A 22,576-nucleotide genomic window follows, 5' to 3' on the forward strand; every position below is an offset into this window, starting at 1 on the left:
AGAGGTCAGAGGTCACCAATTTGCATCAAGAGCAAGAGGTCAGGATGGCCGAGTGGTCTAAGGCGCTGCGTTAAGGTCGCAGTCTCCTCTGGAGGCGTGGGTTTGAATTCTACTTCTGACACTTGGGCTGTCTTTCCTATACAAATGAAGTGACTCTTCTACATCACCAAGCATGCAAATTCTTCTTCTGTCCCTTGTTTCAGTGCCCGATGTGTTTGGATAAGAACATTTGCTGCCCCTTTTGGAATGTAGACATGCATCTTCCTCTATCCTCTTTTTGTCCTCTTTTTGCAGCAAAGAGTTTCTTCTTTTAAGTAGTTTAAGCAATTCAATTCAGGAGAAATGTCATAAAGATACAGACTGACCACAGTTTCAGATAGTGGACTATCTTGAGATGGCAACCATACATGAACCACACTATCATCATCACTTGAACTCTGTCCAGTGTAACCTGCAAAAAGCAATAATTATTTTGACATTTATTTTAGTTATTTTTTAATGTAATTCCACAAAATGTTTAGTTGCATAGGAATTCTTCATAACTTCATATACATGTTAAACAAAAAGAACATTTTAGTACAAGTTGTACAAATGAAATTTGTACAATTAGCAGCACAGTATTTTTAGATATCTTTATCCATCCATCCATTTACTTATACCCTTGTCCCAGAGTATCCAGACAGAACCCACCATGCACAGGGAGAACATGCAAACTCCATACAGAAAGACTCCAGGCCAGGAATTGAAACCCAAGACCTTGCTGCAAGGCAACAATGCTACCAATGCACCACCGTGCAGCAGATTTTTGTATATCTTTTAGAAGTTATTTGAAGACAGTAAGTCTTCTATTACTATGAACCACACAGTTTTGTTGGTTGATATTAACCAAAGGAAAATGGTTACTATCATTTCAACAGCCAGTGGAAAGAAATATACTATAAATGTATACTATAAATAATAAATTGTCTTTTGCAGGGCTAAATTTTGCAATTAAGAAAATGTACGCTTGTACATCATTCTTTACAAAAGGGAGGTAGGTTTTGTAAAGAGGAAAATCCTTTTGCTTCCTTACATTACAATTAAAATATACTACATCATAGCTTGAATTAATCTTGTACAGAATTCGGGATATGGGAGGAAATTTTGCCATTTTAACTATAAGACTATAGCAAAATTGATCTTCAAAATATTTGGAACGTAGATCAAAAGCACTTACAGCTGTTTACAAAGTCCTCAACAGGGCAAATGTAAAGCGTAACTCTTTGGTAAGGCTTTCCAATTGCCTCCTTGTACTTTTGCACTGTGAAAGGAATGTCTGTTCCTGGGATGTTTATAACCTCCCTTGCATCAGGATACAACAAGACATGGGCACAATCTCTCAGGTCTATATTGAAATCCTTTTGCTTCTTTACAGCAGCAGCAAGCACTTGTTCCGATGCCCACTCCGGGTGAATCTCAACTGGAAGTAACTTCCCTCTCACTGTCTTAAGGGAATCTCCCTGCATCCTCATAAGCCCAACATTAATCTGGGGAGAAAAAAATTAAATTAATCAAACTAAATTAATTGATGAAATATGTAATTTCCTATTTGTGTTTGCACTAAATTAAAGGCATACCTTCAGTTTATTTCCCTTCTGTGTTCATTTCTGATGCTTCTTGGTAAAAAATTTCTTTCTTTCCCTCTCTTTTATAGCTCTAAAGTTTATGAAACACTCTACACCTGTATTTCGTAATAAAAAAACATGATTGGCACATTAGTTATAATTTAAATGCATTAATTATTCATTGCAGGTACTACTGCAATGATCATACCTGCATCTGCAGATGGTTTAAAGTGCTAACACTTAAGCACGCTGGAAAAAATATGACCCATGGTTTACCTGTGCTGGTGTTAGGTTGAACATCGGGAGTTGCAGTGGTAGTGTCCCTCTCATCTTGGGCTTTGTTTGCATGATCTTGGACAAATTTTATGTTTCTGCCACATTGACAACAAAAGTCTGCAGAATTTTTTGCGGCAGTTCCACAAAATGGACAGTACATCTGAAAGAAAATTTGTTTTTTAACTCTTCAAGGGTAGAATACGTGAGGAAATAAATACATTAAAAGTGGAGACACTGACATGAGTCATTCTCAAAAAAGATATTTAATTATATGAGTGTGTAATTTATATATTGTTTCCTTGCGGTATGATTAGCATAATTGCTAATTCGGGCAAGCATCTACGAGACCGAGCCCATAATGCTATGACTGACAGTCTCTATCACGCTACCCATCAACTATTCTGTTATTCTATAATATTATAAAATATGGCGTATTTGAAAAGAGATATAGTAATACGCACCTTTAATTTCTTTCTCTGAATCTTGCGTCAGATCCCATAGAAATGAATACTATTTTCTTTGACTCCCCCTAGTGGTCTGAAGCACTTCCGTTTTCAACACTTTTTTGTTTGCTGCATTTCATTTGGGGGTGTATTCTTTTTTGTTTGCGTCTCTCTTTTTGTTTGCTGCATTTCATTTGGGGGTGTATTCTTTTTTGTTTGCGTCTCTCTTTTTGTTTGCTGCATTTTATTTGTGCGCATGTCTTTTTTTTGTTGGCATGTTTTCTCTGTTGCTGCGCATTTGCACCTGTCGACCACCGTAGTTTTGATCGAATTGCGGTTTTTCCATCCCGCGACGAGCCCCCAAATTGTTGAGGTAAGGATTTTCACCTGTTCTCCTCCTCCTTCACCTCACCCGGGTTCTTGATGGAAATGACCGTCAGGAGACAATACCTTAAGTTTAGGATTTATTTTACCAAAAGCAGAGAGAAAATCATCAGATTATTACACAAATAAAAAACCAGGTGCACCTGGGAGACAATCAATAAAATGTGAAAAGACACATCACCTCAAAGTTTTGCAACCCAAAAGGACCCCAAGATTGTTTGAGGGAACAAAGGATGTTCTCTGGTTTTAATGCTTCGGTCCCCTCCCCTTCTTCAGAGGATGTCCCTCTCCTGTGGAGGTCAAAGGGCAACTTCTTCCCCCTCCGTGCCTGGCACTGTGGCTCACATTCCAGGGCTTCTAACACATACCTCTCTTTCCAGAGAAACTAACAACTACTAATCTTTAAAATGGTGACTAAATAGAAAATGGTAATAAACACAAATCTGATTAAGATATAATAATCAAATATAAAATAAAGCCTGGGAGAATAAATGCAAGGCCTTATATTCCACAACGTTTAGATTATATGCAGAACTGCTGCTCTTCTTATGATTAAATGCTGTTTAAGTGAAAGCTTGGTTTTGACTATTTCCACAATGTCTACTCCAATTTGACTAGAGCTTACAAGGCGACACCCCTCCCCCACATCGGACAATCGGATCATCTCTCCCTCTTCCTCACACCTTGGTACACACCACTCATCCAACGTGTGAAACCCACTGTGAGGACCGTAAAGGTATGGCCAGGGGGATCGGTGCTCCAGGATCGGTTCAGGAATACAGATTGGAATGCTTTCCATCACACAGACTTGGATCAGTACGCCTCATCTGTACTGGACCACATCTAGACTACCATAGACTCCATCACCACCCATAAACGCATCACCATGTACCCTAACCAGAAAGCCTGGATGAACTGAGATGTTCGTCTTCTGCTGAAGGCCCGCAACATGGCCTTCAGGTCAGGGGATGCACAGACCTAATGTGCAGCCAGGGCTGAGCTGAAGAGGGGAATCAAGAAGGCGAAACACCACTACAAAAAGAAGGTGGAAGATCATTTTTCCAACTCCAACCCCCGACATATGTGGCAAGGCTTTCAGATTCTCACAGACTACAAGAATCTCAACACCTTCCCTGATGTCTCCTTCCTCAACGAGCTTAACAACTTTTTTACTCGTTTTGAGAGAGGGAACACCACAACTGCAACCAAGGCAACCACAACCTCGGACGAACAGCCACTAGTTCTCCTTTCCACTGAAGTAGGAGCAGCTCTGAGCAGGATTAAACCTCACAAGGCTGCGGGTCCTGATGGCATACCTGGACATGTCCTCAGAGTGTGCTCTGAGGAGCTGGCAGGAGTGTTGACAGACATCTTCAACCTATCCCTGGCTTGCACTGTGGTACCGACCTGCTTCAAGTCTACCTTCATCGTCCCAATCCCCAAGAATCCCAACCCAACCAGACCCAATGACTACCGCCCGGTAGCCCTCACCCCCATCATCACCAAGTGCTTGGAGCGGCTGGTCCTAGCACACCTCAGATCCTGTCTCCCCCCCACCACCACCAATTTGGATACAGGCAGAACAGGAGCACAGAGGACGCAGTTTCCATAGCGCTGCACTCTGTCCTTTCTCATTTGGACATCAAGAACACTTACGCCAGAATGCTGTTCTTAGACTTTAGTTTAGCATTTAACACTGTCCTTCCATCACAATTCATTACCAAACTCACAGACCTAGGCATCTGTTCACTCATGTGCAACTGGCTGCTCGACTTCCTGACCAGTCGACCCCAACATGTCAGGCTGGATAACCACTTCTCATCCACCATCATCATAAACACCGGAGTGCCACAAGGCTGTGTGATGAGTCCCTTCCTCTACTCCATCCTCACCTACGACTGCAGACCTGTCCATGGCTCAAACGCCATCATTAAGTTTGCAGATGACACCACGGTGATCCGCCTCATCAGAGACAACGAAGAGGCTGCCTACAGGGAGGAGGTGGACCGTCTGGCTGAGTGGTGGGACAAAAACAACCTGCAGCTGAAGACAAAGAAGACCAAGGAGCTCATTGTGGACTTCAGGAGGAACGCAGACCCACACCCACCCATCCACATTAAGGGGACAGAGGTGGAGCGCGTGAACAGCTTTAAGTTCCTGGGGGTCCACATCTCCAAGGATCTGACCTGGACGACCAGCTGCTCCAAACTCATCAAGAAGGCGCACCAGCGCCTCTTTTTCATTAGGACCCTGAGGAAGAACCCACCTGTCCTCAGAGATCATCGCAAACTTCTACCGCTGCACCATCGAGAGCATCCTCACCAACTGCATTACCGTTTGGTATGGGAACTGTTCTGTCTCCGACCGGAAGGCGCTGCAGAAGGTGGTAAAAACTGCCCAACATATCGCGGGGGCACCGCTCCCTGCCATCAAGGACATCTACAGGAAGAGGTGTCTGAAAAGGGCTGGGAAAATCACCAAGGACTACACTCACCCCGCACATTCACTCTTCTCCCTCTTGCCCTCTGGGAGGCGTTACAGAAGCCTACGGACCAGAACCACCAGGCATCGGAACAGCTTCTTTCCCACAGCTGTTACGCTCCTGACACAACTATAAGGACTGTACCCCCCCATCCCCCATTCAAACAATAACATACAGACTGCGCTCACACTCATACATAATCTATATATAATCTGTATGTAATCCTGATATCTTAATTGCCATTACCTATCTGCATTGTAAATCTACAAAACATATACAATTGATTCCTAACATTTCTGTATATTCTGTATAATCTGCATAATCTGTATATGTGCATATAGCTCCAAGATAAACATTTTATTTTTATTTTATTTTTCTATGACCACTTTTGTACACTTGTAAATACATATCACTCTGTATAGCACTTCTGGATAGATGCAAACTACATTCCATTGCTCTGTACTTGTGACAGTGCAATGACAATAAAGTTGAATTCTATTCTATTCAGTTTCTTGACACGATCGAGGACGAAGAACTTTGCGGGCAAGTGGAAGCTGGACCCTCCAGCCATGGTGGTGAGGTGGCACCACCCTCATCTTGCCCCCGGATTGTGGTGAGTTATTGTGGACCAAATTTCCAAATACACCCACCACACTGTAAACTGACTTGTCAATTTTTTCCCAAAAGCGGGGTTCCTGGTGGTTTTCTGAAGGGCTCCAATCCCGGAAAACACAGTGACAATGTCTCTGCCAGGGTGAAACGTGTCAAAGCGTTCCTGCAATACATGGCTTCGGGGAGTCAGGGTACAGCGACCTGGCTGTTTCTGGACCACGGTCCCAAAATTCTGCGGTACGTGATGATAATTACTTTGTTGGTTGTAGCTGTTTGTGACTGAGCTGAAAAGCCGTGGTTCACGGGCAAAATTGTTTCTGCAGGTGGCCGTCCGAGCTCCAGGCAGTGGGGAAAGCGATCACCACAGTATCTATCTACATGAAGAACGTCTTCAGTTTCCTGAAGTACCTACAGGAAACCCCTCTGTCTTCATGCCATCTCACAAAGACACAGACAACCGGTGTCATCAGGGCGGTGCAAAGCCATCTCAGTGGTCTAAGCAAGCCTGTGGTTCTTCACCAAATCGCAGTAAAAACAGACAAAGTATCCCATGCAATTTCACACGACACTTTAAACCAGTGCAGAGCGCCAGAATCCCGTTGCTCCTGGATGACACGAAGGATGACAACTCCCAAGAGCTGAGGTACTGTTTCTATGGGTACCTTTTGTGCTTACATCGCCTCTCTGTATGGGCATCGGATGGGGGCGTTCAGTAACTTAATGGCCTCCGAGGTGGAGGAGGCCCGGGGGCAAGTGGAACCGGACTCCCCGGGAGTCGTTTTGAGTGTCAAACAGCACTGCAGTACCTGCGTGTGGCCTGGTTAGAGATGAGGCTGCCAGAATCGCCGACATTCACAGACATTAGGACCGTGGTAGCCACACATGTGAGTAGAAGTTTGACCTACATTTAAAGCTTTTATTGTTCCAACTTTGCCTGCCTTTCTAACAGACATTTGTTCCAACACAGGTAAAAAAAACAAAAAACACCAACACTCCTGAAATCTGGACCAAGCTGGCCCATTTCATGTGTCATGATACCTCGACGGCTGTTCGGTTCTATGCAATGCAGCTCACCGCTGAACAGGCCCGACATCAATGCTGAGGCATTATAGAGCCAAACACGAGAACTCACAGCCTCATGCCACCAATCAAGGTCAGCATAACATAAATATACATGCAGAATTAGAAATGATGACAGTTAGTGAAGGACTCGCATCCTTTTACTGTGGTGGATGATCTTGGATTCAGCAGATATGTGGACATCCATTAACATGGATGCATATATGGGTGTTACTTGCCACTTTGTTGGTGCTGATGAGCAGTTAGCTACAACTCTGCTGGGAGTCCATCCTTTTCCCATTAGCCACACAGCTGAAAATATTGAAGCTGTTGTGCAGGAGCTGATGGAGAAGTGGAGAATTGGTGGAAAGGTGAGATGCTTGGTGACAGATCCAGCCCAAAACATGATAGCCACTGCCAGAATAATGAAAGTTAGGCATGCTGTCTGCATAGCCCATGCATCCAATCTGATAGTTAAAAAATCGATTGATGCAACTCCTGGGCTTGATGACATCCGCTTAAGAGTGCGGAGGATTGTCACATATTTTAAACACAGCACCACAGCCAAGGAGCACCTTCAGCAGGTGCAAGTGCAAATTGACCGCTCTGTAATGAAATTGATGCAGGAAGTGGAAACCCGGTGGAATAGCACTTTTGAAATGCTACAGTGCATATATGATCAGAGAAGCAGTTGCAGCAGCTCTGGCTACAGTTTTGGCTCCTTTAACAGCCAATGAATAAGAGGCAATGGCTCATTGCATCACTGTTGTCACCGTTTCAGGCAGCGACTGTGGAGCTCTCCCAAGAGTGAAGAGTATCAGACTCCAAAGTAGTTTCACTAATACGCAGGTTGAAGTGCACACTGAACCAATTGTGAAGTGGAGCTACAATTGATACGGCTAAACAACTTGGACAAAATTTAAACAGAATTAAAGCTGCAAGCAGCATTGGGTGGCCCTCGCAGCTTAGCGCCGCTCTGGCCTTGGGACTGCCGTCTACACTTTGCGCCTTTCCTGCACCATCCACTAGGTGGCGTTTTCAGCAAATGTCCCAAATTGCCTTCTGTCAGGATCAGTACCAGTCCTGTGCCATGGTGTGAGGTTTGACCTTCCTACATCAAACAGTTGAAGAGTTACAGCACATGGGCTCTCATGATCTTTGACCTTGTGAACTTGAAGTTGAAAAGGTTGATACTTGACCCATGGGGAGTGTCGATGTAATGTTTGACCTACCTACTATGCACCGTTTCAGAGTTACAGTCCCCCCAAAATCCTTAGTGGGCGGGGCTTAAGTGTTGTCATTAAATGTCATAAACTTTAATGTGTGCAACAGTGGTTATTGGTGATGCACAAAAAATACCATGCAGATTGGATGAGGTGTCAGGGAGATATAACTCTTCGACTATTATAGGGGGCGCACTAGAGTCAAATTCCAGTATAATCATATTGGCCTCTTCAGAGGTTAACAAAGACCATTCATATCCAGTTTGGTGCAAATCGGATAATGCATGTGTGATTTAGAGCCAACCGTATGCAAACAGTGAGGGATTGGCGTTCGCCATTCTGTCATGCCCACATTATTCAGGCACCAGTGAGTGGTGGGAGAGGGAGTCTGCATCATGTTGTTCTGTCATCCGACACAGGCTTAAATTAGTATGAGTGAAAGAGAAGAAAGGACAACCTCCAACAGGAAAACAGGTTACTTCCTATTCAAAGGGGGCAGGGCTAAAGTAATGTGACAAATTGAGCATGTGAATGTCATAAGTGCTGGTCTGGTATGACACACAGAGTTTCAATAAGCTGTGACCTTGTATGAAGAAGTTATTCCACATTGATGATTCATGGCAAATGGTCAGATTGGCCACGCCCACATGGTTTGCTGCAGCAGAAAGGTTTTGATAGCTTTTGATCTTCAATGTCTCAAGACTGAGCTCAGTGATTCTGAAGCCTGTATGTCAAAAGCTGTAGGAGGAGTTTGATCAAATGCAGAGGCTGTTATGTGCCAAAATTGTGTAAGAATGTGAACTTTGATCCCATTGAAATATTTGCTTTAGTTGTGCTAAAAGATTGAAATCTGTCGTACAGAAAGTTATTGATGACACCCAGTGTGGTTTTATGGAAAATAGGCACATGATAAGTAATATAAGAGTCATCTTAGACATTTTAGAGTGTTGTGATTTTGTTCATGATAATGGTTTTATTTAATTGTTAGACTTATATAAAGCGTTTGATATGGTAGAACATTATTTTATTGTTAAAAGTGTGGGTAAATTTGGTTTTGGAAAATGTTTTACTTCCATCATCAAAACGTTGTACCAAAAGAGTAAGTAGGTCTATCAAAGTTAGAAGTGGCTCCTCTCCTAGATGTAATGTCTGTAGAGGAATTTGACAGGGGTGTGCTGTCTCCCCCTAGCTGTTTCTATTAGTAGTTCAGCTTGTAGATGATCATTTAAAAACTGGCTCTTTAGAAGGAATGTCTGTTGCTGATAAAGTCAAGACATTAACAAAGCTGGCAGATGATATGACTTTATTGTCAAAGGATGAGGATGAAATGTCATTATTCATCAAAGAAATTAGCAGTTTCTCCTAACTCTTTGGTTTTTATTTTAACCTGAGGAAATGTGAAATAATGGTTGTTTATGTCATGATTTCTAGTATTTTTGAGTTTGTTCTTAGTTTTTGTTCTGTTCCTGTCTTTGTTTCACTTTTCCTACTTGCCCTCAGTCTGCTCCTGCTTTCCTGTCACGCCCATCTCCACTTGTTGTCAATCTTCGTTACTCACCTGTGCCCACTTCACCTGATTATCCCCAGTGTTTAAAACCTGGTCAATTTCATCACTACTCCGCTGATTCATTGCTCTTGTTTCCCCGTCCATGCTACATTCATGTTCCTTGCCTTGTCGCGCCTTTAGTTTGTTTTGTATTTAGTTCGTTTGCTGCCTCGCCAGCCGTTTTGATTTTGTGTTTATTTTACGTTAATAAATTAGTGTTTTGTTTTTTTTTAAAGAAGAGTCTGCACTCCGGGTTCGCCTTCTTTTCCATGCCTTACGACAGAATGAATCAGCCAGAACAGAACCCCGCAGACCTCATCCTCTGTGTTGCTCTCTCCGCCGAGGAGAAGATCCGGATCTTTTCGGAATTGCGGGGAGAGCACCCATTAAATTTCCTGGATGGACCCTGTTTACCGGCAGCATCTCACGGCCGCCACCGGCATAGGAGGGCACCGGCAGCCACCAAGCTCGCTCTGGCACCGGCAGCCACTAAGTTCCCACCGGCTGCTTCCATGTCACTCCTGGCTCCCACGTCTCCGCCGGCCGCGTGACCAGAGTGTTCTACAGGGAGTGAGAGGTGTCAGGATGTCATGCTGTGCTACTGGTTAGCATGGGATGGTTAATCTGCATGTTCATTTAACTTGCAGAGGATCTCAGCTTGAAGAGAGGCCAAGTTGTTGGTGTCTTGAGATGTTGAACCTTCTTTGAGTGAACAACAGAAAAGTACAGAGTTTATTTGTGTTTAAACCTTTTGTTTACATGTTATCATTTGAAGATCAGGTGCAAGTGCAGAAATACTGACTTTATGTGAAGTTAGTATTTTTAAAATGTGTTGAGTTTAAAAAAGGGTGAGAAGGAAGCTTAAGAAGAATGTGAATAGACAACATTAGATAAAATAAGCCTATAAAATGTACATATTATCAGCCAGCTGAATATTTTAAAAGAACAAATTGATGCAATTGTATTTTCAGAACTACAGTACAGAAGAGCAAAATAGTATGCGATTCAAGCATGAGATGTTGTAAGGTTTTCTGTGGCTTAGTTCTGAATGACTATATGAAAGCAGTCCGTTTTGAGTGGGAGCACAAAACCTATTTTGTGGCAGTGTTGAGAAAATGTAGACATCCCACACATTTATACCTGTGAAGCATTTATACTTGAGGCAGGAATTAATTCACAGCTATTTGATTAGCTGTAGTGCTGTTGTTCTGAGAACACAATAAATGCATAGACAGACAGGAGCAGGTCATTATTTTTTAGGCTTGTATCGTGTTTGGAGCGATCAAAAACACAATGGCACTGAAGAAGAGCTACACTGCTTTGCATCTGTTGGAGTTATTGAGTGAGTCCGGTGGAGGACAGGAACTAGGTGTTGATGAAGTAGACAAATCAGAGACTCAGTTGAACTTAGGACTTTGTACAGATGAGGGTACCAGTGGTAAATGTGATGCAGAGCAGTGCAATCCACCCAGAAAGAAACGTTTGGAAGCAAAAAAGAACATACCAGCACCAAGTGTGAAAGCAAAAGATGGGAGAGTTTGGGCTATTGTAGTTGCTAGACACATGTAGGACAAAGAATTATGTTCATGTCCAAGATAGGGCAGGATGTACAGAGGTTTAGAAGGTCATGCAAGTGGTTTTTATTATGTTTTGCAATGTGTTCTTGTGTAAATAGAATTTGTTAGTGATATGTATCAGAATAAAAAAAAAAATCAAAGAGCAGAAAAGCAGAAGTGATTTATAAATGAAACATGTATTCATTTTGTTCTGTGCAGCGTAGGATAGTTAGTGTACTACAGAGCTTTCTGTGTTTGTTCAACATGAAGTTGCTTGTGATAATCGCAGACTGCACCAACCATGAAGCCCGCAGAAGAAATGACAGCTGAAGCCTTTCTGTCAGTGAGCTGACGGCGTTTGTAGCAGTTCTGTTTTTTCAAGCAAGTTTATGCCCAATTGGTGCAGCGATCGAGGTATGTTTTGAATAATATGCTGTGCCTGTAATGAATACGATGTTGTCCTGTGATTGCTTCAAAGAAATCATGTCGTACTTGTGGTTTGACAACAAGAGCAGTTGTGCTGAATGTGTGAAGACTGACAGATTTGCTGCATTTTTGGACATTTGTCAACATTTGTCTTTGAAGCAGTACAGCTCAGGTAAGTCAGAGAAATTTGGCATAAATTTCTGGATTGCTGCAGACTTTGACACAAAGTGTATGTGCAACGCCATTCCATATTTAGGAAAGTATCCCAATAGTTCCAAAGGAGAAAGACTGTCTGAGACTGTTGTCAGGAAAGTGATGGAAGCATTTCTCGGCAAGGGTAAAAATGTAACGATTGACAACTTCTTCACCTCTATGTAACTGGCTAACTGACTGCAAAATCACAACGCAACTGTGCAGGGCACAATCATCAAAATGAAAGGAGAGATATTCCCTGAGGATAAGTGGTTGTGTAATAAGTGTTACATGTGAGGCAGCTACAACAAGAAGAAGAACACACAGACACATTGTGTTTAATTGTAAAAAGGAAATGTATATATTGGTTTTGTAAGATGATTCCAATTGTTGAAATGGTTTTAAGTAAAAGTTGCTGCCAATCTGTGTTTATGTATTGTGAAACTAATTCTGTCAAGCATGTCAGCAGAGCTTTGGTTGAGGGGGGATGAAGGTCTTGCATTGGTGAGCTGTGGGTCATTAGCATGTTAATAGATAGTGGTTGGCTGAGAGGATGGGAGCGGGGGTTTAGAAGCCAAGTTCTCTTGTGGAAAAAAGGGCAGGCTCTGTGAATCTAGTGTTAAGACTTGTAAGAAAGTGTTGAAAATTAAATGAAATTAGGATTTTAAGTCTAGTAAGTAGTAGAAAGAATGCAGAAATAGAAAGTAGAGGGAGAAAGAAAGGTAGTGAGTAAATGTCTTCTAGCAGTTCAGAGTTAGTTGTTCATAGCTACTGAAATAGTTCTGTGAGGATTCTGGTTTTGGTTCCGGTTCGGGTTTTTGTTGTTTCTTTTGGGTTTTGGCACACCTGTATATGATTTTCATGATTATGTTTGTTTTGTATTTAAGGGCACCTGTGTTTTCAGTTTTTGCCGGGTCCTCGTCGTATCGTGCGTTCTATCACGTCTTGTCACGTCTGGCCATGTATCTACGTTTTTGGAATCAAGGAAGTGTCTATGTTCACCATTAAAGAGGTTTTTTCTTACCTGCTGCTCTCTGGTCCTCTTCTCTCCCGTTGGAACCGTGAACCTTGACAAGTTCAGGTGAAGAAAGAGGTGAACCTTTGTCCTCCTTCATTCTTGAAGAGGTGTGGCACTCAAACGAGGTTCTGCCCATTGCATCTACAAAAGTTGAAATACTTCTACATTCACATTAGGAAGAAGCACCAGGTGTTGTGAGCCAGTTGTTTACGGAGGTATTGTCTCTTGTTAATTTTTAAATTGTATTATTATTTTATTTTTACAGACGTCAAAAATGTGGTTTACTGTGCTTTAATAGAATGTTTTTGTCATTATTTTCAGAGTGAATAGGAATTTCTGCTGTTGGGAATGGCGCAGTTTTCTCCATCCAAATTCCCTGATTTTAAAGATGCTGAGATGCAACATGTGAAACTATTGTGTCAAGTTGCATGTGTAAGTTCATGAGATATATTAATGTTAATTGTGATTGTGGTGTTGAGGTCATGCAATGTAGTGATAATTTGAAATGCAGGAACAATCATTTAAAGGTGAGCTGAAAGTAAGTCTTGTGAAAATGGTCATTTCATGCGTGTTGTTCAGTCAAAGCCATCCTATAGCATTGGAGGGACACAGTGTTTGAAAGGGGGAGACGTTTGTTAGCTGGTTTAGCAAATATTTTTTGAAGTGTTTGTCATTTGACAAATAAATGTTGTTCCTCAGAGTGCTGGTACTGTCACGATGTGGATGACGGAGATGAACCCAGTAGGCAGACTTAAAAGAAAACTAATTTATTAAACAAAGAAACAAACAAAACAAAAGCTGACGAGGCAGCAAAAAAACAAAAACTAAATACAAAGCATAACAGAAGCAAGATACAAGAAACACGGAGCGAGACAGCAACAAACATCAAACAATAGACAAACCTTAGACAATGGACCAGCGAGGTATGGAGAGAAATGACCGGGTTTTAAAGACTGGGGATAACGAGGTGAGTGGGAACAGGTGGAATGATTGCTGAGTAGGGACAGGTGAAGATGGGCGTGTCTGACAGAGAAGTGAATGACTGGGGGAGAGTGAAAATGAACATGAACATGAACATGAGACAAAAATGAAAAGTACAACCAAACAAAACAAAAACCAAAGAACTAAAATCAAAATAAAACAAAAACAAAACCTAGAAAAAAGCCAAATCACCACAGGTACTGTGTATTCTTAAGAAGTTTTTAATAGTGACTGGGTGATTTTTTTTTTTTTTTTTTGTAGTTGTTCGATACAGATGAAAATATATGTGCTTTTTCTATGAAATATAAGCAGAAGTACGTGTTGTTTGAATAAAGTCTAAGTAGCATTTGGTGTTGGGACAATATATGTGGGTCATCAGTGTTTGTAATGATATAAATATATAGTAGAGCATGAGCAGCAGGTTTAGTAATGACAAATGTTTAATATAGAAGAAGTGAATTGTAATAGGCATATTTTATGTTTAGTAACCATTAAGGTTTCTTTTCTTTAAATGAAAGGGGAAGAATTGAATAAAATGAGGAAAATAAGTTGAAGTAATGAATGCAGAATGAGGAAGTTGAGATAGATAAGAAGTCTGAAGTTTGTATAAGTTGTGTATTTTAATGTTATAATTCTCATTGTTTGTACAGGTTGCAAAAATCATGCAACATATTTTAACAGTTAATATTTCTTTGCTTTGTTTGAAGTTTTTATTAACGTGTTTTTTAATAGAAGAAGAGATGGAAAGTGTTGTGTACATGATCTTTTGTGTTTGTGTTTGTCAGGGTCTGTAGTGGTGTGTGAAAGTATTTGAAAGTCATTAATTTTAAGAAGGTACTGTGGAGAGTAGCAATACATTAGTTTTATCATTAAGGTACTTGCTTTGTAGTTACAAAAATGTATGATTACATTGACAGTCATCCAGTGAATGAAAATACCTAAAAGGAATTAGAAGAACAAATTTGTTTTCTGTTGAAGGTGTACAGCGTGAGACACACACGGACGCGGGAGTGGTCCTGTGATCGTATGTATGAATGGACTTATATTGCTTGGATTGAGCTGATCCTAAACGGCATAAAAAGGTTTGAGTCACGGTAAAAATAAAATATAAATAATTATAAAAACAAGGTAGGGTCTCCGTCCGTCCTGTAAAATACGGAATCGTCATTTATTTGTTAGTGAAGTGTTGCTCAGATATGGGAGGTTATTTGTTCTGTATTTTCATAAATATCCATGGTTAGACACATCTGTCACACACATACATCAACTCTAAAAATCATGACAATGAACTAAACAGAGGAAATATTAAGACCATCAGGACAGGTCCTCCCTACAACTTCTGGTGTCACGGTTGCCTAGTGACAGACAAACAACTCACTTCACTGCTGCTAACATCCGGGTCATTTAAAATGTCCACACAATACTTTTTATATCGGGTGGACAGGAGAGTAATAGTGCAGATACATGAGGATGATGCAGTTCCTCCTCATCTCCTGAGTCTGACATGATGGAATGTTGTAATTGATTCAGTTTTCTGCTGTGCTTTTAGTAGAATATTGTGGTTTGATTTATTGCTTAATATGTTGAGTTTCAATGGTGACTTTGTAATATTTCTTAGGATTTGGCAATAAATTCCAAAAAAATCATCTAATACACGTCAACTTAATAGTAATTAAATAAATATTAGGACAAAATGTTTCTTTTTAAATGTATATACATTTCTTTTATTAGACAAGTTTATTGAAGTTAACCTAGTTGTTCTGTCATCAGAAAAACTGATGCATGCATCTGTTTATAGATGGGTGGATAGGCATACATTTCCCCTGTAATAAATTTGGCCAATTCATCCTCATGGCTTGATAACACTTACTTTTACGTAAATGGAAATGTGTTTTAGTAGTGCTACTCTTAGTGGAGTGTTTGAGTGATTGTTCTCTTGATCAGGCTTTTGCAAAATACACCAGCAAAACAAAGCATATGACAGGGTTTAACTGTAGAACTCTTCATGTTTGTGTTTGCATCAGATTCCTCAAATGTTATATTGTTCTAATCGTTAATAAATACTTATGTCACTGAATCCTTTATTGTTAAAATGTAGATGCCTCGAGGAAAGTCTCGTCGCCGTTCCGAAGCTGCGCGTCGAAGAGTTGAGGCTGTTCGAACGCAAGGCGTCGGGATCCCCCAGGCCTCCAGTGATTTTGTTTCACGTAAGTGTCTATTTTATCATAATTATTGTGATGTAATGGCTTATTTGTGTGTAATGAAGTACAGAGTACATGCCTAGGATTTGTGTACAAAATTGTTGTTTTTTCTGTCTTTTTGTATCACTCTATGTTTCTCTAAAGACCGTGGCACTGGATGGCGTCACAAAGTGAAACCATGGCCCAGAAGTGAGGTCACTGGCCTCTTCCATAAGTTGGTCGTTCTTGAGCGACGCCCTGATAAGAAGGTATGTGATATCAACAAATATTTAATGTAGAATAAGATGTGTTCTTTTCATTGTATAATATTGTTTTGTTTTGTTTTGCAGCTTGTTCTTCTTATCGGAGACTCACATCTCCGATCTTTTGCTGATTCAGTCGTTCCCGTGTCAAACGGCGACATTAATTTTGCTGTGATGTGCACTCCGGGTGCCTGTGCATCTAAACTGCGGCAAGAGGTGTTACACTCTGTAACAACTTGCCAACCAGACGCGGTGTGCGTGATGGGAAGTTCCAATAACTTGACAAGCAGTATAAATCCAGAAGAAGCAGGACAAGAATTTGAGCAGTATCTTCTCACAGTCTGTGGTCGCTGGCCTAAGGTGAGCCTGGCTGGGTTTTTAGTATGTGTTTGATGGAAATATTAATTTCTAAACTGGTTCTTATTTTTCCTAGGTTTTCTGTACTGGTATGGTTCCGCGTTTGACAGAGTCCAGGGTGAAACAAGAGACGTTCCAGCAAGAATATCATCGAAGGTCAGCAAAGCTAGGTATTAAAATAATTCTCTATAAACAGTTATTTGGTATATGTTGTGACAGGTGTATTGATGTTGAAATTTCTGGACAGAATGTTTGCATGATTTCTTTAATATTTTGACGTTGTATTTTCAGGTATTCCATTTTATCCTATTGCAGACCAGCTACCCCTGGGACGGCGTGATCTGTGGTGCCATGATGGTGTAAGTTGCAATTAATTTTAAGCACAGTAACGTGAAATTGTGTATTGTTCATATAATGCTAATTTCACCTCTGTGATTACTGTTTGTGTTCAGGTCCACCTTAGCGATGATCACGGAATGCTGATCCTCAGTGAACTCATGTGGATTGCTGCCTATGAGTTTTTGGAGAAGCAAGAACCAAAGCCACTGGTTCGCCCTCAGGCTGCTCCTGCGCACGTACCGAGGATTGTGCCCCGTGTGGTTGTGAAGGGTGTGGAACGTCCTCCACCTCCACCCTCTTCAGAGTGGACAACAGTGACATCCGACAGGAAGGTAAGACTCTTTTACATCTCCTTGTAGTGGAAGAAAGGTGTTAGATATTTATCTGCGACTAATCATACTAAATATCTTATGTGCGTTCTACTTTTTCAGAGGAACTACTCGGGAGAATCTGACTCATCTTGTCATTCTTCCAAGAAAAGGGTGGTTCCTGATAAGGTCAGTGAGACCTGCAGCCATTTGTAAGAAAGATTTGTAATTGGTATCTAAATTCTTTGAATTTTTGTCTAATAGATGGATGGCACTCCAGTGGCCTTGAAGGAGTGTTACATCAAGTTGAATCCTGTCCGGTTCTCAGCTGACATGTTGGTTGCCATGGAAAAAGTCTCTCCATCGGCACTTGATGATGTTCGCACAGGCAACGATGTAAGTTGCAGTAAAGTACTTTTACTTGTAGTCTAACTACTCCCTATTATGCACATCATACACCTAAATTGTTGTTTGTATTGTTGTTACAGACAAAGCCTGTGGAACATCCAAAGAAACCAGCTGTCTCAAGGACCAGGCGTGTGAGGCAGCAGGTTTGTAAAATCATGAAGCAAGTTAACCTTTCAGAACATAAACTAGGTTGGTTTTTTTAGTCATGTGTTTTGTTTTCCTTTCTCTTTTAGGTTTCAGCCACACCACACGTAACTTCTGCCGCTGTCGGTGTGGAGCTGGTGTCTGCTAAGACGACTGTAAGTGTTGCATATTAGGGTTTATATTGTATTAAATGTGTAACTGATGTGAAATTAAAGGGTTTTATGGGAAACGCTTGATATCATTTATTATGTAATTTTTAAGCAAAGTAAATTTAATAAATGCAATGATTTTTGTCTGGTCTGTTTCAATTGTTTAAAAGGTCAAGGCAACACCCAAACCGGTGGGTGCCTGATGTGCCACGTTCTCCCTTTCCTCGGGAAACGTCCAGCTGTCCAGGGTGGGTCCGTCCGTTGGAGGGTCCTGCCAGCCAAGGGGTTTGTATAGTGAAATTTGTGGCAGTGAATATAAATAAATAAATAAAAAGGTGTCAGTGTTTTTTTTTTAAACCTGTAATTCCTTTAATGCAATCCAGAAACGATATGTAATTTAATTGTAGACGCCTGAGGAGATGGGTGACTTCCAGCGCACACAGGCATCACCCACAGGTGAGTCTGCTAACCCAAGTTCTTGCAGCAGTCCAGAGGGGTTTCCGCCCTCTTTCGTTCCAGGGCCAACACAGATGTCATGCAGAGGTAAGTCTCCTGACCCTGTGTCTTGCAGGTGTTCAGAGGAGCTTCCACCACCTGTAATTACAGGCAGAGCTGTTCACACTAATAAGTGTGGTTCTCATACCTTAATGTCAAGAAGTGTTGTAGCATCTATAAAACACAACATTTCTCCCATTTGTACCTGGAGCTCATCAGATGTAGATGAAGTCGTTGCAGAAGGTCAGAAGTTAGCAAAGTATCACACAGGCAGAAATGCAGAGTTGTCTAAGTTAGTTGGGCACCAGAACATTTTTGGTAGAAAGTGGGAAATACAAATTGGGAACTCAACTAGTGGCACATTTGATTTTGACTTTGAGGACAAACTATATGAAATGTTACAGATTTACTTGTTGACAAGTGCAATGTGCATTCTTACTGTCCATGGTGCAGATATTCTGATTATCCATCATGAACAGTACTTTGTAGTTGTGGACTGTGGAACACGCAATTCACAGGGATTGCCGTTAGAAATTGGTACATCTGTTGTGGTGTTCAACACATGTCTAAATGATTTAATGTTTCACTTAAAGTGCCTTACGCAATCATTAAATGCAACGGAGTACAGACTGTCATTTCTGTACACGAGAGGGAAATGGAGACATATGCAACACTCATCCCTGACAAACAGACTACAGATCCCTGCCAAGGTGCAAGTAGCCATGTTAGATCCCTCAGAGGATCATTTCATCAGGGTGTCGGTTTCAGTACAGGGGTCAACAGTCTGCAGCTGTAAGTCTTGTTGCTTTAGCAACGCATAAAATGAATAGTGTTTTCTCATGGCGTTCTGACACACTGGATAACGTTGTAGTCAGAGGTGATGATTTGTACTCTTTTTTTTGCGGGACAACAACTTGATTCGTGGTGGACATCAGCTGCTTTCGGCTGTAGACTTGCCAAAGCAGATTGATGTTGATGGGTGTGCTTTTGATGTAACAAGTGGGGACTTTGTTTCTGGGGATGTAAATGATCTCCATAGTGAGGGTCTAAAACTAGGTGCGTGCATTACTCTGCATGAAGGGTTGCAAAAGATGTGCGCTAAATACGAAACTTGTTTTCTGACTGTAAGTCAAAGTACTTGTGCCCTTATTAGTCAGAAAGGACAGTATGCTCTGGTTGACTCCCATGCACGTGATGCAGCTGGGATGGCAGATGCTACAGGGAAGAGCATAGTTTTGTACTTTAGCAGCCTTGATGATGTCTATAATTATATTAAGACATCTGCTGGACCAAATGGGCAAAGAGCATTTGAAATTGCTGATGTGCGTGTAGACATGCACAGAAAGGAGACTTCATCTGAAGTTCCCAATATGAATACAACAGGTGTGTTTGGCAGTACTTTGAAACCTGGCTGTGTTCATGAAGTTCTGTGCACACATGATGCAAAAGGCAAGAAGCGAAAGATGCCTCAGAACAGTTCGTCTTTGAAAAAGACAAAAGTAAGTGATGCTGATCTTGTAAATGCAGATGTAGTGTTTGTCAGCAATGTGAGGAATAGAGCGTTAAAGTTTAATCCTCTTTCAAAAGTGGTTGCAGAGGCTGTTTGCAAACAGCTAAATGTAGAATGTGAGAAAGGTGATTCATCATCTCACCTGGTTGGGGAGCTGGGTACCCCATTTAGATAACGTTGCAATGTGACAATGCTAATTTAGTTTTAGCATTGTCACGTTTTAGATTATTTAGCCTTCTTGTACACTTAGCTTAGTTACTGTACAATTAGTTATCATATTCACTGTTAGCTAGATTCTTCGTGCCTTGGTTTAGTAATATCATGTTTTGGTAGTTTAGTTATCCTGTACCTTTGTTAGCATTGTCATGTTTTAGCTTAGTTATCTTGTCATGTTCTGTAACTCTGTCTGTAATTTTGTTCTTGTGTTGTAAAGCACTTTGAGTCGCCTCGTGCTGAAAAGTGCTATATAAATAAATGTACCTACCTACCCATGCATGATGGACAAAATTGTCGGGGACGGAAACTGTTTCTTCCGAGCTCTCAGTCAAGCTGTAAGTGGGACCCAAAAATCGTACAGGAAAGTTAGACTTGCTGTAGTGAAACAGTTGGAAAGGAATCCTAATATGTATTGCAGCATTTTGAGAAGTGAATTTCCCTGGCTCAAGCTATCAGCGGTTCTCAGAACAGTCATCGCAGAATTCGACTTGCTGCCGTTTCTTACTTGGAGAAAAACAAAGAAGGGAAACGGCTAGTTGAGAAAGGATTGTCTACAAGAATCGTCCAAAGGATATTGTGTTTAATGATATGTGCCTGGCAAAGTTTGCATCTGACTATCGTGTTTTGTCAAAGAATGAGAAAAGTAAAGTTGCAGTAAAGTTAAATAACGGTTTTGGTTTTGTTGCTAAAAGAAGTCGAACACAACCAGCTGTTGTTCGTTATGCTCGTTTCTCTGAAACCAAAGAGCCTGAAACATTTTATCAAAGCATAATGCAACTATTTCTGCCATATTGAGTGGATGGTGAACTGAAGCCTTCAACCTGTGAGACATTTGAGGAGTTTTATAGAACTGGTGTAGTTAAATTCATGGATGGGACATCACATTCAGTGAAGTCCATTGTAGACCTTAATAGAGGTGAATTTGAATTGGAAGCTGACAAGTTGGAGGCTGCAGATCATGTGGTTGGTGATGTACTGCTTGAAGATGCATGGTGTGAGTTGTGTCCTGAGCTGGAGGTGGAACGGTTAGAGTGTACAGAAGGAATTAAAGAAATCAAAGCAACACTCAACGACGAACAAGAACATATACCCGATTTAAATCTGGGTTGTACAGCAAATGTATTGGAGAAAAAGAACAACATGAGTAGAACTGAAGGCTTAGCATTAATTAGATCTTTAAATGAAAAACAGCTGTCTGTTTTCTACCAAATAAGGCAGTGGTGTTTGGACAGGGTAAATGGAAAAAATCCTGAACCATTACATGTTTTTATTACAGGCGGTGCAGGCACAGGTAAAAGTCACTTAATCAGGGCAATTGAATGTGAATCCAAAAGAATATTGTCACATATGTGTCGGCATCCAGACAACACCTGTGTTTTACCGACTGCTCCCACTGGTATTGCTGCATATAATTTGGAAGCAACAACAATCCACACCACATTTTCTATTGGAAAAGATGTACGCTTACCGTACACTCCTTTGGGAGAAGAAAAACTAAATTCATTACGTCTAAAATATAATGATCTCCAGCTTCTTATCATAGATGAAATATCAATGGTAGATCATAATCTGTTATCATACATCCATGGTAGATTGCATCAGATCAAACAATCGAGTAACTTTTCCCCATTTGGAAACATTGCAGTAGTGTCAAAGGTAAAGCACTGTATTCAGATGGAGTTGGTAGTCTCTTATGGTCGGATTTATTTAAAGTTGTAGAGCTAACAGAAATAGTTCATCAAAAAGATTGTGTTTTTCTAACTGTTAAATTGGTTGAGGACTCGTTCAAAGGAGATCGCTGTGCTATCTGATGATATACAGGTTTTAAAGAGTTGTGAAACAGGTGAGGTGAGCTCAGCCTTGCATATATTTCCAACCAATCAACAAGTAAATGAGCACAATATTAATCTTTTTTTATTTATTTGCCCTGACTATGTAAGAATTACAGCACAAGATTATGTAAATGATAAGAAAACGGGCAAACTAAGGTTGTTACCAGGGAATCATGCCAAAGCATCAGATACGTGTTTGTCAGAAGAGTTGTTGTTGGGTAAGGGTGCACATGTTATGTTGTGTAAAAATGTGTCTGGGTGATGGTTTGATTAATGTAGTTTGTGGTGTTGTTACAGCGATCATAATACCAGAAAAGGACAAGTTTCCTAAAGTGAAGGCTCTCCGCAATTTCAACCTGGCAGACTCACCCAGCTGTCCAGCATCACTCATCATGGATCCTCGCTCCCAGCTGCCAAATCGTGTCCAGGTGCAGGATATAAGGCTCCCCGTCCACGGCTCCTCCTGCTCGCCTGCCAAGTCTCGTGTTCTCGTGCTTGTTGGTTCGCATCATGATGTCCGATCTTAGCTCGGACGATTCACAGGGATCTCCGATCCCCCGTCCGCTCCTTTCC

The 22,576-nt window shown here is 41.1% G+C and overlaps 1 protein-coding gene and 1 non-coding gene across 2 annotated transcripts; both read left to right on the forward strand.

Moving 5' to 3' along the window:
- Nucleotides 1-38: 38 nt before the first annotated feature.
- On the forward strand, nt 39-121 carry trnal-aag. Its single transcript has one exon. It is a non-coding gene; the product is annotated as a tRNA-Leu (tRNA).
- Nucleotides 122-15,900: 15,779 nt separating this feature from the next.
- Nucleotides 15,901-18,550, forward strand: LOC112449832. The gene is made up of 12 exons (XM_025002374.1): nt 15,901-16,009; nt 16,148-16,251; nt 16,333-16,605; nt 16,679-16,772; nt 16,894-16,961; nt 17,055-17,273; nt 17,373-17,438; nt 17,514-17,645; nt 17,738-17,800; nt 17,891-17,956; nt 18,358-18,406; nt 18,522-18,550. The coding sequence occupies exons 1-12, from the start codon at nt 15,901-15,903 to the stop codon at nt 18,548-18,550; spliced, it is 1,272 nt and encodes a 423-aa protein (XP_024858142.1).
- Nucleotides 18,551-22,576: the final 4,026 nt, after the last annotated feature.

The sequence above is a fragment of the Kryptolebias marmoratus genome, linkage group LG2 (genome assembly GCF_001649575.2).
Source record: "Kryptolebias marmoratus isolate JLee-2015 linkage group LG2, ASM164957v2, whole genome shotgun sequence".
In the NCBI taxonomy this organism is placed as follows: Eukaryota; Metazoa; Chordata; class Actinopteri; order Cyprinodontiformes; family Rivulidae; genus Kryptolebias; species Kryptolebias marmoratus.

Coding starts and splice junctions, on each gene's coding strand:
- LOC112449832 (XM_025002374.1), top strand. CDS start 15,901: ATGCCTCGAGGAAAGTCTCGTCGCCGTTCCGAAGCTGCGCGTCGAAGA. Junction 16,010..16,147: donor CTCCAGTGATTTTGTTTCAC/GTAAGTGTCTAT, acceptor GTTTCTCTAAAG/ACCGTGGCACTGGATGGCGT. Junction 17,646..17,737: donor ATGTTCGCACAGGCAACGAT/GTAAGTTGCAGT, acceptor TTGTTGTTACAG/ACAAAGCCTGTGGAACATCC.